Source organism: Typopeltis vanoorti, chromosome 26 (genome assembly GCF_054136105.1).
Source record: "Typopeltis vanoorti isolate ZY-2024b chromosome 26, IOZ_Tvanoo_1.0, whole genome shotgun sequence".
NCBI classification, from domain to species: domain Eukaryota; kingdom Metazoa; phylum Arthropoda; class Arachnida; order Uropygi; family Thelyphonidae; genus Typopeltis; species Typopeltis vanoorti.
Genome location: NC_143574.1, coordinates 28258462 through 28276016, shown reverse-complemented (window position 1 = coordinate 28276016; position 17555 = coordinate 28258462). Strand labels below are relative to the sequence as shown.

At 33.4% G+C, this 17555-nt stretch overlaps 1 protein-coding gene across 4 annotated transcripts in view; it reads right to left on the bottom strand.

Annotated features, from left to right (window-relative positions):
• Positions 1 to 17555, bottom strand: part of LOC150092439 (phosphatidylinositol 4-kinase type 2-beta-like) — a 162346-nt gene that overhangs the window by 16909 nt on the left and 127882 nt on the right. For 3 of the 4 annotated variants that reach the window (XM_090415117.1, XM_090415115.1, XM_090415116.1), the window contains exon 8: positions 962 to 1021. In XM_090415117.1, the coding sequence (XP_090271243.1) occupies positions 962 to 1021 (60 nt within the window). Of the gene's footprint in view, positions 1 to 961; positions 1022 to 12444; positions 12580 to 17555 lie in introns of those variants that run through there. The other variant, XR_016550583.1, reaches the window with a different exon arrangement.

The window sequence follows — 17555 nt, the reverse complement described above, 5'->3', positions numbered from 1 at the left end:
TATTTCAGCCTCCTGATCTGAAAAAGTTCAAATTTGATTTTTGTTAAGCTTTCATAAACATTTTTCTTTCTGACGTGATACTTCATTTTATCTTGCTCTTAAACTATAAGCTGATCACTTTCTACATCAGATCCATGTATACTTGTTAATCCTGTCAAATAATATAATGAATAAGATTTATCTTAAGTTTCTTTCTATGAATTTATGCATATCTTTGTCAGAACATTATTAATTACTAGTTCATGGCCTGAAAGAAAAAAAAAATATTACCATTTAGTTGTCCTACTTTTTTTTCTCTAAATTTTTTTTATAAACATTCTTAATTTGATGTTTAGGTTATCTAACCAGAACCAGTTTATGTATGCTGGTTGTATGCTGGTTTTCCTTTTCAATGCTGCAAAGAATTCAACTCCTTCTTTGTTAACTGCATCTCCAAGATATCACATCACAAGCGAAATAACTCAACCATGTCCAACTTCATATTTATTGGAACTTTTCAGTCATGTGATATGTGAAATTTTTTCGCACCACGACTGGAAAGTACCTGCTGTTCAAAAAATTTGGGAAGGAAAGATGTTTATTAGAAACTGATATATGAAAAGAACTATTATGACCTCAACTTCATCAAATATCACTTGATAATAACATTCTTTAAAATTTAGCCTAAAATAAGTATTATAAATATATAAATGAAAACAAAACAAGTATTTCAAGAACTGTTATTTCTTTTTTAATTATTTAAATTTTTTACATAATCCATTTCCAATATGACTTGATAAAATGATCTGAAAATATTTCTACATAAGTTACACCAGAAACAACAACACTTTTTTGGATACTACTCAAAAACTAAGATTCAGTTATTTCAAAAAATTTGCAGGTTAAATATTGGTTTCAATTCTAGAATTAAAATGTGCATAGCTGAATAAAATAAAAACTAGATATAAAAGTATAATTTTACCTGTCCCCTCATAACAGACATTTGTCTTTCAAACATACGACGGTCAAATCCTTTGTCACGCTGGAAGGGGAAAAAAAAATGTATACAATGTGATGTGGGAAATTCAAACACATGAAAAATTATCATTTACAACACAAATAGTGTCATTTGAAACAAAACTTACGTAAAGTGGAAAGAATGTATAAGTAACCAAATAATTGAGAGAATTTTGATATTTGAGTGACACACATTAAATTACTCAAGGGTAAAGTGAATTATTTATGAAATTTACATGCATATCATTGATGCCTTTAAAGAGGAACAAACACACAGGAATGGAAACTTTTAATCCATAGTAATAAAAAAGTACAATAGGTCAACAACTTTTTACTGCATGGGATTCATATAAAAACTAAAATTACTACAAGATGAAATGAATTACAAGCCCATAATTTACAGCAGCTATGTATTATATGTATGATAAGCATAAGGCAGAAAACAAAAGTTATATTCACTGCACAAACATTTCTTTTCCCACTAGTTATAGACTGAAAAATCTTCTCTGCCTTATCTTGCAGTATTCTTTAACTTGTATCTCTCAAACCCCTCTCTTTTCCAAACTCTGCTATCTGGCATTTCTTAGTCTACTCTTCATATTCAACATTCCAGTCTTAACATCATCTTAATTCCTACATGTCCATCCCCTCCCCAAGTTCTTACACACACCTCAGAAACCAAGGTAACAAGACCTGTGCATAGCAGTTCAGACCAAGATTCAAGGTTATATAAAGAAAAGCAGTGACTTCCTTATTCCTATTTATCAGTGTCTTTACCCTTTGTCTTCATTGTTTGTGCATCCTGAACTTCGACTCTCTATCCATTTCTTAGTCTACTCCTCATATTCAACATTCCAGTCTTAACACCATCTTAATTCCTACTTGTTCACCCCCCACCATTACTACAAGATGAAATGAATTACAAGTGCATAATTTACAACAGCTATGTATTATATGCATGATAAGCATAAGGCAGAAAACAAAAGTTATATTCCTAGCCTCCTCAGTCTCTTGAAGTACAGCAATGCAATGACACACAGCTTGCACTTCCTTCAGTCCAAAATGTAAGACCTTAAACTTAGAAACATCAAATTGGCATCTATTCTCTTCTACTCAAAAATAATTTATTCAAGTTACCCTAAAGTAATATGATGCCAGTTAAATTATGTTAAATATACAAATATTTCTTCTTGCTTTTCTAACTTGGGAACATCAGCAAACAATCGTATATCCCATTTGTCTTTACTCTCCTCTTCTATATGCTAATCTTCAACATATGTCAGACAGCCACCCTCTCATTCAACACCATCAGCTTATGAGCTAACCCTCAAACATTATAATTTATGTAATAACCTACAGTGAAGTATTTTGTCCAAGGCCTTTGTAAATTTCAGTAATATTATTATATAGTCACTGTAATAAAATATTTTATGATAAAATATAAGTAGTTTACTAAGCCAAGATCACGCTTAATAAAATCATGTCGTCCAAAATCTCATAACTCTTGGCTAAATTCTAAGGTCCTAACCAACCTTTCCAAAACTCAGTCATAACTGACCTTTTTCAATTTTCTGCCTATGTTTAGGCACAATGCTAGAATAACGACAAACAACTATGTCAAATATACTACCAATTGGAGGAGCTGTACTGGAGGAAGTAGGGGAGACAAGAGATCTAGGGATGATGATTGATTGAAAACTGAAATTCAGGGAACATATTGTAAAGGTGGTGAAGATAACCCAGAGTTGCTGCAATACTGAGATGGATGCTGACCTGCAGAGATAAAAGATTTATCATTCCATTGGATAAGACCCTGATCAGCCCACACAGACTATTGTTCTCAAATTTGGTCCCCAGGATTTGAAGGGGATAATTAACTGTGGAAAGGATAGAGAGGCAGATAACAAAGATGGTTTCAGGACTGTACAATGTTAGTTATGAGGATTGAGGATTGGCTGAGGGAATGTGGACTGCAGAGTTTGGTAGATAGGAGGAGGAGAAGTGATATGACTGAGACTTTTAAACTGTTGAGAGGTAGTTACAGGGTTGACACTGGGGAATTCTTTCACTTGGTGGAACAGCAGGAAGGAGCGAGGACAAGGGGCCATCCCTGGAAGTTACGAAAGGAAGCTATGAGCAAGAGGGTGAGGGTGGTTTCTTTGCATGGAGGGTGCTTGAACCGTGGAATGCATTGGCTGATAGAGTGGTGAGAGCAAGAACGGTTAATGAGTTCAATAATAATAAAATTAATTCAACACAAACACACAGATATTCCACTGTTTTTTTATATCAAGATTTTGCAGTATCTTTAAAAAATAGTTCATTCATCTAAATTCTTTCATCTGCTCTTTCCCCACTATTATATCATTTTAGTTATTTAGTATGGACTAAAGCTATATACTATATCCTGCATGCAAGAATGAAACATCAGAATTGAGGAACTGAAAAAAGAATGAGTGAATCCAAAAGTAAAGTTATGCCATAACATTTCTTTTCATTTTACAGTGAAATTTAATTTAATATTAAATTTCACTGTAAAATTCATAAACATCAGTTTCATAGTAACATGTTCAAGCTTAGGTTTTTCATTTCAGTCTGATTGTCATTTTGGTGGTAATAAAAAAGTTCATAAAAGTACTGAATAATTACGATATATGTTATGTTGAAGTTCAGTACTGTTTTTTTTTTTTGTGTGTCATACTGTACTTTTGTTATGATTAAAAAATTTGATGCTGTGCAGTTTAAAAGCAACTCAATGGATATACTGAATTCCTAAATCTGGCTTTAAAAACTAGTTATTTTAATAACACTTCAAACATATTGGTTGCCATCTCAAATGCACATAACTGGAGTAAAATAACAGGAAATGTGACAGTCAGCTATAAAATGGATGCAATAATAAAGATTTTTTTTTTCATATCATGACCTCGCATATCTAGGAAACAAGCACAATAATTGTTTAGATTAGGACAGTAAAATACAGCCTCACAGGATTCTTTCAAAAAATAACTTTTTTGTATAATAAATTTAGTTCAATCCTTTATCCAAGTGTGAGCAAACAAACTTTGTGCCTGAAAATATCTTCAGGACTGAGGAAAGGTAGTGCAACACCAGATAACTCGAAGCAAAGGTGGACCAAGCTATCATCATTCCTATCTCAGTATCTCCCATAATGCAAAACACATCTCCTTGGAGATATGTATAATGTTATGCATTAAGGGAAGGGCCACTACACAGACCGGTTTCGACCTTTATTGAGGTCTCGTCAGTGGGAGCCAGGCCCAGAGGTGGAGATACCAAGGCAGAAGCAATGGAGAGGTCATCTTTACCTATAGGAGTTGCCAAAAGGTCTGCCACCTTATTATTAAATTACTCTGGATTTAGAGAAAGATGTTGAAAGGAGTGATGATAGCTTGGTCCACCTTTGCTCCAGGTTGCCTGATGTTGCACTACCTTTCCTCAGTCCTGAAGATATTTTCAGGTGCAAACTTTGTTTACTCACACTTGGATAAAGGATTAAAGTAAATTTATTATAGTCTAACCAAGTGCAAAATAAACTGTCAACATCTTTCACTAAATCCAGGGTAATTTAATAATAAGGTGGCACACCTTTTGGCAACTCCTATAGGTAAAGATGACATCTCCATTGCTTCAACCTTGGTATCTCCACCTCTGGGCCCGGCTCCCACTGACGAGACCTCAATAAAGATCGAAACTGGTCTGGGTAATGGCCCGTCCCTTAATGCATAACATTATACATATCCGCAAGGAGATGTGTTTTGCATTATGGGAGACACTGAGATAGGAGTGATGATAGCTTGGTCCACCTTTGCTCTGAGTTGCACTACCTTTCCTCAGTCCTAAAGATATTTTCAGATGCAAACTTCGTTTGCTCACACTTGGATAAAGGATTAAACTAAATTTATTATAGTCTAACCAAGTTCAAAATAAACTTTCAATAACTTTTTTTGGTTTGGTACAGCATGTCCATAATTCCACTCGATTCTGTGGCAATTAGATAGATATGGTTAGAGACCAAACTTGTCAAATTTCAAGAACTTAAATATAATATAATCCATGTGCTATTTTCTTCTGATTTCAGACATCTACCTGCCTATCTGAAGTTACTTACATTGCAAGGAACAAAGAATTTGGTTATACCTGGAAGTCAAGGATAAAGACTGACTTTTAATGAAGGAAGAATTGTTGGATTTTCTAACTCAAGAAGGATGCTGCATAAATTAAACTTCTTGAGAATTCATTCTTAATCCCTTACGAATAATACATAAAAATTACAGATAAAATCAAATGTTATTTTACCCACATAATATATTAAACAGAAGTTAATCTTTACCAATTTTAAACAGAAAACATCAAATCAAAACTAGAGAAAGAAAAATAGTGGATGTTTTATTTATTTAGCATCAATGAGACTTCTGCTGCTGCATCCCTGATGACAGATAATTTATATCATTTAGAGATATGCATGTGCTACTAGTTTCATCTGTAAGGCTACTCCTTTTACAAGACTCAACAATGTTCACCACTGAGAACAATGATTCAAAAGAATATGTAGATACAAAAATGGATAGTAATGCAGGTGCAAGGATTTTTAAACATTCTGGAATAGTATTCCAAGTCCTTAGTACCTTGTTTTTCACACTTCTCTCTGTTACTTCCATCTCTAATCGCTCCTTTTCAATATTTTCCAAGTCAACTCTGAGGTCAACAAATTTCTTTATTAAACAATGAAACCTGTGGAGAATACGTGACCAAACAAACACACGTAATAACCACAGTAATAAGTTTTAATACGTAAATATTTCATCCTAAGTATCTTATGACATCGTCAGTACAGTTAATTCAAACAATACTAGGAATAACATACATTTAATGGCACATGATTACAATGAAATCCCAATATGCATGCAGTAGCATGTTATAGAATTAAATTAAAATATATCTGAAGAGGGAAAAAAAAATAGATTACATTAAAATAAGATAACATATATAAAAAATAATTCTTTTACACAATTTTGTATGACAGTTTAGAAAAGACCAAACTTTTACATAGATCTTTATATAAACATGAACGTTTATATAAAGAAAGTGCTGAAGCCTTACTTCAGAGACCGAATCTAAACCGTAATGATCTTTTGGCTATTCCTAAAGTATGGGAAATTGTCATACAAAATTGTGTAAAATAATTTTTATGTATGTTATCTTTTTTTAATGTAATCTATTTTTTTTTTTTCTTCTCCAGATATATTTTAATTTAATTCTATAATACGCTACTGCATGCATATTGTGATTCCATTGTAATCATGCGCCCTAACTGTATGTTATTCCTAGTATTGTTTGAATTAACTGTACTGACGATGTCCTAAGATACTTAGGATGAAATATTTACGTATTAAAACTTATTACTGTGGTTATTACGTGTGTTTGTTTAGTAACAAATTTCTCCGAATTGAGCTACTTTGAAAATCAACTGCATTTCAAAATCATCCATATTTATCCATGAAAACATCGGCAAGTTTAGTTCATCCAGTTTTATAGTGTCTGGAAACTTAATGAATTTTGCAGTCTCTTCTAATTCTCTGAACTTAACAAATCTTAGAGAGAACTTCTTAACAGTAACATTGGTGGTGTCTGTTTTGTCATTCTTTTGGAGATCATTGATATATTTCTTTAGGTTTGGAAAATATCTAAATCTCTCACTATCTACATCCCTCTTAAAAACTCCTGGTTTCATTTCAAATTCCTTTATGTCATCAAACATAACATCAAGAATCTGAAAAAACAACAACATCATTTTACAAACCCACACGATGTCATACATTTCTTTATAAGACATTTGTTGATTAGTCAAAAGGAGATTTATCTCATCCAGGCATTCAACAAATCGTTTTAGAACAAGATGGCCTCGGATAAGCCAACAAACATTGTTGTATATTATTAGTCCTTTGTACATCGTATTCATCCCATTCAAAGCACATGCAGAAATGTAATTAATAACCTTCGTTACTGTCCGCATCACTTCTTGAAGTTCCTTTAGGCCATCTTTTGCACATAAAGTCTCATGTATGATGCAATGAAAACCTATCAGATGTTGGACATGCATTTCATTTATTTAATTATTTTTAAGGTGAGCTCTGGGTTGCATGTAGGAAAAAGTCGATGGCATGCCATGGGTTCCCCACCCCTGCCTTGGACTATTTAGATAAGTGGCATGCTGAAATATGATAATAAATTACCAAGATGCTAATTAACAGAAATGAATTACAAATTCTTAAATCATGTCATGTTCACTTAATATATATTTTTCTTCTTCTAGAATAAAACTGATTTAATACAGTTGTCAAATCTGGAATGCTGCCTTCACAAAAAAATTCATGATGCAATTAATTAGTACTTCCTCTCACTCATTCATGGTAAATTGAAGTTCCTTTTTATAATGCTGTATTTTATTTTCACTGGACAATACTGTCTTGAAATCTTAAGGAAAAGATACGTACAAATTACTATATATTTAAAGATCTAATCTCATTCTTCCCTTAATGTGCTATGCTCAATGACTTGTCATAGCTAAGTAACTTGCTCTTCACAAACATCAATGCTACAATAGTGCATTTAATCTTATCTACATAAACTGCTATATATGTACATTTGTAAGCTGGTTTGTCAAACCTATATAGGATAAAAAACTTAACATTGTATGAGACTGGCTAACTCACATTCATTTGAATCATCGTTAATACACACACACAAGTGGGTATACAGGCATTCAGTTGAAAAGTCCTTAAAAATTGTCTGTATCCTAGATATGAGTTCGATCCATGTATTTCTGACCAAAGGGCATTGATATCACGTACTGAGGTAAGAAGACCGTCTCAATTATATTACTAAATAATTAGGAACAGATCTTTATTTTATGGGGGAAAAAAGTGTCATCATCATGCCAAATACTATGGCATACAACCAGGAAAAAAGAAAATAAAGAAGCCCACATCATAATCACTAATAAGCTCAATAACTCAACTCCTAGTAATCTAAATAGACAACTTTCTTTATGTGTAATTATATATTACACATATGATTACACATGTGTAATCATATATTACACACATGAGTTCAACTCATGTAAGGTTGTAAATAGTGCCATGAGCAGGCTAAGGGTTAGATAGTCTGGAAACCTTGTTCAAGGACCCAAATATAAAACACTTTCAAGTCACTTCAGGATTCCCATAAGTGAGGGCTACCAGTTTCCCTCATTCACCTCAAATCTTATCCATAGTTTTGATTATAATAGCAGACTCCATTTCACTTTTGCCCTTGGCCAATTTTGTGGTGCTCAATCATTCCAAGCTTCAACATATTCTGGCGACATCTGTTTGTTATTTTTTTTAGATAACCATTTTTGAGATATGAGAGATTCACATGGAAATGACTTCATTGAAATTTCACTGATGTCAAAAATCTTCCTAGGATTCTTTTAATAATCATGCAAATTTAAAAGAACTGCAATGAAGAAGCACTACCCCCTGCCACTCAACATGATCCGTATTAATGCCAGAATCACCTGATATGGACAAAAAAAGTTGAAGGAAATGGATCTAATTCATGTCCTTCATGTCTAATCTCAGGTGAATGCCAGTTTCACCACAGTCAATGAGGCAACATGAACAAGCAATATATACACCAGAAAAAAAGAATGAAGGATGTACTCTGTCCTTTGATGTAGAGAAAAAAAGGAAGCAGGTTTTTGAAGTGGAGAGAGGAGGTAGAAAACTGGAATTATGACTTTCTAAAGAATATTTTTATTGCATGAAACAATTATCCTGTTTTCGTTTATATCAGATAACTGTTTAGGCAGTAACTATTTAGAATTCAATTAATAGTAATATTTTATAGCCAACTAAGGGGGCTATGCCCCCCCCCCCGCCTATGACGCCCAACCCCTCCGATTTCCGGGCTGGTAGGTCATGACTGATTATATGCGGTTGCCCTTGTGTTGCACTACCTTTGAGAGAGCTACTTACCCAATGGTAGTGCAACACAAGGGCAATTCGCAGCAAAGGTGGAGGAAGCATCACACACTTTGTTGCTTTCCAAAAGTCATGACCTACCAAGCTGCCGTCACATCCATTTCGAATTTTATGTCACATCCGTGACATAAAAACGTTTCAAATTTCGGCTCATCTTAAATTCCTGGAAAACTCTAATTAAAGGAACTTTAATGGAAGAAAAATAAATAAAGTAAGAAAAAATAATTTCATGAATATGTAGAGTAGATATTTAATAATCCTGCATTAATCATAAATAAACTAAATAAATCTTCTAACACCTTTTTATATAGAGTAGATAACAAATAACGTGACATATAAAAACGTTTCAAATTTGTCTTATCTTTTTATAGATATAGAGTAGATTAAACAGATTTTTTTGTCTGATCAAATTCACATATTAATATATCCTCATATCATAATGGACTTGCATTCCAAGGGTTTTAATAACACTAAACTTCTGACCAGGTGAGATGAGAGTCCATATGAATATATTTTCTGGTGAAAGTAGGTTTTCTGTAGAAGAAAAAACTCAAGATATAGGAAGATACTGTATGAGACAATCCCACAACAGCATCCATACGTAACAAGTTTACTTCAGAACTTAAAAATGATAGTGATCTTCACAAGGAATTTTTTTTCCAGATGGCAAAATCATCAGCCATGAATTGGTACCAAACATAGGACTGAGGAAATATGGTGGTAAAAATCTAGTATTCAAAATGAATCATATAAAAAAAAATGAGCAGGTCTGGTGAGATATAATTACCTATAGATGTTCTTTCTATTTGCTGATAATAATTTCATTTCAAAACAATAACTAGACTTTATGACAAATAAGTTTAATTACATCAAGAGAAAATCTCTACTTTTGAAGGAAAACAGCATCCTGTAAAAGTACATTAGTAAACAACAATGCACCATTGGAGCTCACCAAGTCATTTTGGTTAATTTGATGTTTTTTTGATTTCTGAAATAAAATTGTATTTTTATGTAGAAAGCGTTCCACACATTAAAGCGATTAATTTTTACAATTAACAATTTTATAAATAGAAGCACCAAATAAAACTATAGAAAGTTTTTTCACTTGGTTCAAGTAAGTTATCCTTGCCAAGAAATTTATATTCTTGTTTAATCCTTTAGCCAAATGTAAGCAAACAAAGTCTGCACATGGAGTATCTTCACAATTAGGCTACTTGTATATAAAGGCTGTTGACTTCACATCAACTGCTTTAGTATCTCCCATAATGCAAAGTACACTTCCTTTCAAATGTGTATATTTTATGCATTATGAAAAGGATCACTACTCAGACCAGTTTTGACCTTTATTGAAGTCTCATTAGTGGAAGTCAGACTCAAGAAGATACCCAAGTTAAATTATCACAGAAAAGTTATATATTTCCCATATACACATAGCAAAAAATAAATAAATACATAATATATATAAGGCAGTTGATATGAAGTCAACAACCTCTATATACAAGTAACCTAATTGTGAAGATACTTTGTTTGCTTATACTTGGCTAAAACATTAACAATATCATTTCTTGCCAAGTATAATTTATTTTGTAACCAAGCAAAATAAAATTTCCACTATTATTTTTGATCCAGAGCATTTTCATAGTAAGCTGATACTTTTTTGCTACTTGTCTTCTTGGATCTGGTTCTTACTGATGAGACCTCAATAAAGGTCATAACCAGTTTGAGTAGTGACCCTTTCTATAATGCATAGCATATAAACATCCAAAAAGAAGTGCTTTGCATTATGGGATACTAAGGCAAATGATGTGCTCAACAGCCTTTATATACAAGTAGTAGTCATGAAGAAACTTCACATGCAAGCATTGTTTGCTTATACTTGGATAAAGGATTAAACACAAATATAATTTCTTGGCAAGTATAATTTACAATAAAACCAACAACCAGATAAAAATTCCTCTCTTGTGAGCTTCAGGTAATCCACAAATTCTTGGAAGTCTTCCATGAAAGATATGGAGTTTGGTTACAGATTTTTTATCAATAGAAAGTGGTAAAAAAATACCCGAATGATGTAATAAGAAAGGCTTTCAATGTAATAATTTCTGTTATAAAGAAATTATTTTCTTTTGCCAATTTGGTTTATCTATTAAACCATTTGGAATAATGTCACAAGGACATATAAAGCTTAAATCAAGTTAACTTACCAACAAAAACTGTTCTCACAGTTACTGTCAATCAAAATAAATAAGAATTTTTTTCTATATCTTTGCTGTAAATCTTGGTCATCATCTGCTTTTTTTTTTTAATGATAATTGCACCCGTGAGATCAGAAAGATATATAACATATCAGTATTGTAGATGAGCTAAATCAGATGATCCAAGAAGCTCAAAAAGACAAAACAAGGTACTTCTTAAGCCACTTTAGGCCTCCAAGTAAGCAGGATGGTAGCTTACTGTGAGCAATGAAATTCATTTACTAACTAAATTATTACATTACTAATTCCTTTCATAATGGTATGTGTGTGTATATGATTAGCAAATTGTTACTTACTCACTAAAAAAAATGGTAAACTGGTGATAAAAAAGCAATGACACTTTCACACAATTTCTAATCTTTCCAAAATTCCAGTTATCATGTGATTTACTATAGTAATAGAGTTGTAAAAAAATAATAAAATAAAATTATTAGATATATGAAGAGCCAAAGGCTTCTTATCCCTTAACTTGTTTAAGTTAAGGGATATTACATCCCATATAGTTTCTTAGCCGAATAAGAAACTCAAAGAGTTTCATGCCGAATATAGTAGAAACTATATAAATTTCGGCGATTCCAAGCGTAAGCAAATACCTGGATACTGAAGCAACTGACCCTAAAGGTAGTGCAAGCTGAGGCAACTCGTGTCAAAGGTGGAGCAAGCTCGGATCACTATTCTTGATATTTACCCATAATGTGAACTTAGCTCCTAGGAGCTGTATTATTGTTCGACATTATGAGAGAAGGTCACTACCCAGACCGGTTTTAACCTTTATTGAGGTCTCATCAGTGAGTAGGCAGACCTAGTTAATATCATGTTTGTAGCGAATAGAACTTACAACCCTTCTACGAGTTTTGCCATGAGGTGTCCTAATAAATTATTAGATATATGAAGAGCCAAAGGCTTCAATTCGGCGACATATAACTTGTTTGAGTTAAGGGATATTACATCCCATATAGTTTCTTAGCCGAATAACTACATGATGAAAGTTTCGAACTTACCTTTTTTCCTGTTTCAAGTTTCGCTATTTTCTTAAGTTCTACTATTTTCAAGGCACTTTTGAGGGGTGTGTGTGTGTGTGCGTGTGTGTGTGTGAATACCAGAAGAGTTCAGATGCAAATAATTAGTTTATTTAGAACCCTACTTACCTGATCTTTCTCAATTTAGGTTCTAATCTTGGTTCACGCAAGAATTATGAATAACTTTAGTTGGAAAGTCCTCAATGAAAATATTCAGGAATAATGCCAACACCAAAGGAAGACCTGACTTCTGGAAATTTTCACCTTCAAATAAAAAAAAAAAGAAAAAAAAAAAGAAAAGAAAATAATAAAAAGTATAATTTCCATTATGAGCTTCAATATTTTATGAATAAATGAATGCAGATCTCTTGTAAAATTAAGAATTTACTGATGGTTAACTGATAAAAGAAAGAGAAGAGAGAGAGAGACAGACTTTAAAATTAGGAAGTCAGGTCTTCACAATGAGATACATAAAAAAATAACAAGCTTAATGAGGAAAAAAAACAGGGAAAGAACTTGGAGGATGAATACCATCATTGAAAACTCTCCCATTTTTAATGAAACAAAATATTCACGATCATTTGTGTAAATCAAAGAATACTTTTTACAAACTTGTTCTGGTTATACTTTATCATATAATGCTAAGAATAAACAGTTATAGCAATGATCAGAGATTCATAAAAAAATTATCATAGTTATTACATGGACAACTCCATAAAGTCCGAAGACTCATCACAGGAGGCCCACAATAACCTTTATTTCACACAATGTCTATCATACTTCTTTTTAAATTTAATCACTGATAAAGCACTCACAACTGCCCCTCAGGTAATGCATGCCACACAAAAAAATAAAAAATAAAATAAAATAAAATAAAAGAATAAATACATTTTAAAAAAATACACACACACAGTCTTTGTGTCCTTGTTTATCATACTCTTTCACAACTTTCAACACTCATTTCCTGCTCTCTCCCCATCATGTATTGAAAATTTTACATTTTTTCTGCATCTAGCCTATAAAATCCCTTTAGCAACTTACGTTTCTATCATATCCCCTCTTTATAACTATCAACTAACTTTGGTAACCCATAAGTCTGTAATCCATCTTTATAGGCAACATTCCAAGTGTCACCATGTTGATCACTTACATCTAGTAGTTTTTCAATACTCATTCCCACCCCCAACAACCAAATCTGTGTAAGTAGTCTAGACATGGCATATAACAAGGTACACTTTATAACAGCACTCTTGTAAAGTGAAATCATTCATTATCACACAATGCAATTTATTGTCTTTTATAAGATATAAGTGTTTCATTTCAAACAATTTTTCATTCAAAATCTAAGAATGGTCCAATTTAAACCAAAATTGAGAAGACAATTTTTAGTCTTTACTAAACTCTGTTATGATCATTATCCATGAATATTAACTAAATTTCATTCAATTCCATTCACAGTGTTCAGTTATTACAATGTATCCTTTGAACAGCTTGCAAACTTTGATACTAAAATCTCACTAACAACACAACTGTGTACACATGTATACAAATTTTAATAAAATCTATCTAGTCAGAGTGGAGTCATTATAAGCATACAGATGAACAGACAAAATGAATTTAATAGATTTTTAGCAATCCTAAAAATGGTTACACAGAGCATGAATAATATTCACATCAGTAAAACATTTTAACAGCAGAAGCATAATTTCTATAGTAAGACTTTGTGAGAAGATTCAGATCATGTTCAGATTCTTATCTTGAAAACTAATTCTCAAAACTATTAAAGCTATCCACAAAGGCTGTGTAAATATAAGGCACAATAATATCCTGTACTGACTAAAGAGTAGATAATTCAACTCTTCAATAACAAGGTACATACCAGGTAAAGAAAATCATCTACAAGACAATTTGGAATCATCCATCCTACAATGACATTCAAAACCCATGGTATCTAAATTGGCTATTCCCTTGGCCAACCATGTCAATAGCAATTCTATTTAATCACTTACTGAATTATTATCATCATCATCAACAGACTTCCATGGAGTCAAGAGACTCATTGTGGGAGGTCCCACTCTCACATGCACAGCTCATCATACCTTGACACAGGGAGGCTGCATACTTTGTTTACAGAACTATAGGAAGTGAAAGAGATGTTTGATCTTGGGTGATGGTGAATACAGATATGCATTCACTGTCCCTGCACTCACCACACTCTCAAGCAATGCATTTCAATCACCCACTACTCTCCATGAAAAAAAAAAATCTACTCCTCATCCCCACCTTATACAGCTTCTAGGGATGGCCTCTTGTTCTCCCCATCAACAGATATTATATGAAAAATCTTATCCACGTTAATCTGGTAATTATCTCTTACCAACTTATATGCATCAATCATATCTCTCCTCTTTCTTCTATCCATTAGGCTCTGTAATCTGTCTTCATATTCCACATTCCAGAGACCAACTTAGTCAATCGTCTTTGGACCCTCTCCAATATTTCATCATCCTTATGAAAACCTGGTGACCAAATCTGTGCACAGTAATCCATATGCAGCCTGATCGAAACTTGTACAATGGAATCAAAACATCCCTTACTTCTACATGTCAGTGTTCTCTGCATCATTCCCACAATTTTAGCAAAATGTCCGTGAAATTTCAAGTCTCTATACACAACAACACCCAAATCCTTCATCTCCTCCAAAATATCTCCACCAATCCTATACTCTACATCCCATCTTTGCTTCCCAAAATTTAAAACCTTACACTTTGTAACATTAAACTGACATTCACACACACTCACCCATTCAGACAGTCTATTTAGGTCAACTTGCAAAGCTATATCTGCTCTACTTCTCATAACTCTTCTGAATTTTGCATCATCTGCTATTTTGCAGATGATGCAAAATTTAAGCCCTTTCCAATGTCTCTGTGAAGATGTCTCAGTGACCGAGACAGAAGCATTAAAATTAGTTTTTAATCCTTTCCTAGTGCTGTCAATACTCCATTAAATATAACATGATGTTCTTTTGTAAGCACTTTTTTACAGATGCATGCAAGTGCATGCGTGTGCGCACACACACACAGTTCTATCAATTATTAGATCATATACTGGCAAACCGATTTTCCCGCCAAACTGAATGTATGATTAAATAGGATTATACATTTAGAATCAACTGATATGCTAACCTATACAACTGGTTGCTTGAGGGATGGGTAAAGAGATAACTGCATAGATACATATATCGCATTGGTGTTACACACATCCAAAGTTGTTCATCTTAAAGGTGTTCTTTTAGGTTGTGTTCAAGCTGATCATGTTTTCACATAGGTGTCAGGTAATACTACTACTATTATTAATAATAATTTCTTCAAATCATGTTGCAATAAGATTCTACCATAGTGCTGTCAATACTCCATTGACATGGAGCATTATCCAGAAGTGTATCTATTGGCATTCATCCTTCTGGACATTACAAGCAAACAATCTGAGTCCATAGCAGGAGAAACATATCATTAAACCCCTGTCATGATTCACCTAGGCATAAGGCATTCCCAAGCCATCCATCACACTCATGCTCAATGATCTAATTGGAAAAGAGTTAGTGTGATTTGTTAATACAGCATTGAAAATCAGAATTTCCATGATTTATGAAACAGTCATAATATCCTTTACACCAGTGAAGTCTGTGCTGTTTGTCTAGCTTACATGCAGGTTTTCTGTAGAAAGAGACTGTAAATTTTTAAAGTAGTGTTCTACTATTAGCCTAAACCAATGAAGATTCTGAACTTCTGGTTGTTTCCATGTTGGAATGTAAAGATTTCTGTACTATACTTTGAGTACAGAGCCTGTGTAGCTCAGCGGATGTGGCGTTTGCACACCGCCGCACGAAGGAAGACTTGGTTTCGAGTCTAGTCGGCGACTAGAGGAAATTTTTCTAAGCCTTTTTTCGACCGGTTCCCGAGTTAGTCGATCTCTGGCACGGGCAAGCAGGTTTTTCCTCCCGGAAACTCGGGTTTTTCGTCCTGTAAACTCAAGAAAATCGACCGTAGAACCCACATTATTTCAGACATTAAATATATTGTGTTAGGGTTAGGGACCACGAGATGGCGGCACATTTTGAGCCGTCTCTCTTCACTGCGTACCGCTTAATTAGTAATAGCCTTGGGCCATCTGTCTCTGATTGGGTACCAGCGGAGATTGAACTGCCCACTCAGTCTCCAAAAGTTAGATAGGGCTAAATGGCCTCGCCTACTCCCGTATACGGGAATAAAAAAAAAAAAAAAAAAAAAAAAGGCGTTAGCTGATTTTTTTTTTTTTTTTTACTTTGAGTACCTTCTGGTCCCTTGGCATTAGCTTTCTAGGTTTTTCCTTTGTAAGTTTCTTGATTAAGGTGGTATCCGTTATCAGCATTATCAGCTAATATATATGCATATATATTAGCTGATAATGCTGCCTGAAGTTAATTTTGGATGAGGTAGTCTTTAATGAATATTATGAAGGATAGGCTAATCATATAGTATTTTATGACAACTCTTATTTTCCACATGCTGTTGACAATAAATAAATGTTCATTCATCCCTAAGGTAGAGGTTTCACAACGAAACATATATATCAGTATGCTTCATTCTAAAACAGTGTCTCAATATGCATTTCAGCGATGTATATTTTATGATAATCCCACCCAGCAAAGACTGGGTGAGATTATCTACAGTGCATGCATGCACACACACACCAGCACAGGGACAGCTAACTTAGGCTCAATGTGAGAATTCCCAAGAAACTAGAATTATATTTATAATTTCTTATGAATATAATACTCTGTTGAAATAAATTGTTGGGTTATCCCTGTTTCAAATGAAAAATGCTGTGTATATTCCTATTATCATACAAGCTCTATACTGTTATATAAGAGAAACTGATATATCCCTGAAGTCAAATGAACAGCTATATGCTATCAATGGCATGTGTGAGGAACTCAGACTTCAAAAGAAGTGGTATTATAGGATGCCATATCAGTGTTTGTTCATGGCATTGGCAAAAAAAATGATGTTGCTTACAGGTGATACTGCAGGCAACATCAATGAGAAATGTGATGGTGTCACCTCAGCCAAAATCTATGCAGGATCACTCAGAAAGCTAACATCAGTGGACTACAGGCTACCTGAAAAGATACTAGATATTTCAGCATTTCAATGTGGAAATGATCAACCAAGATTTCAAAGAGGTTTACAATAACA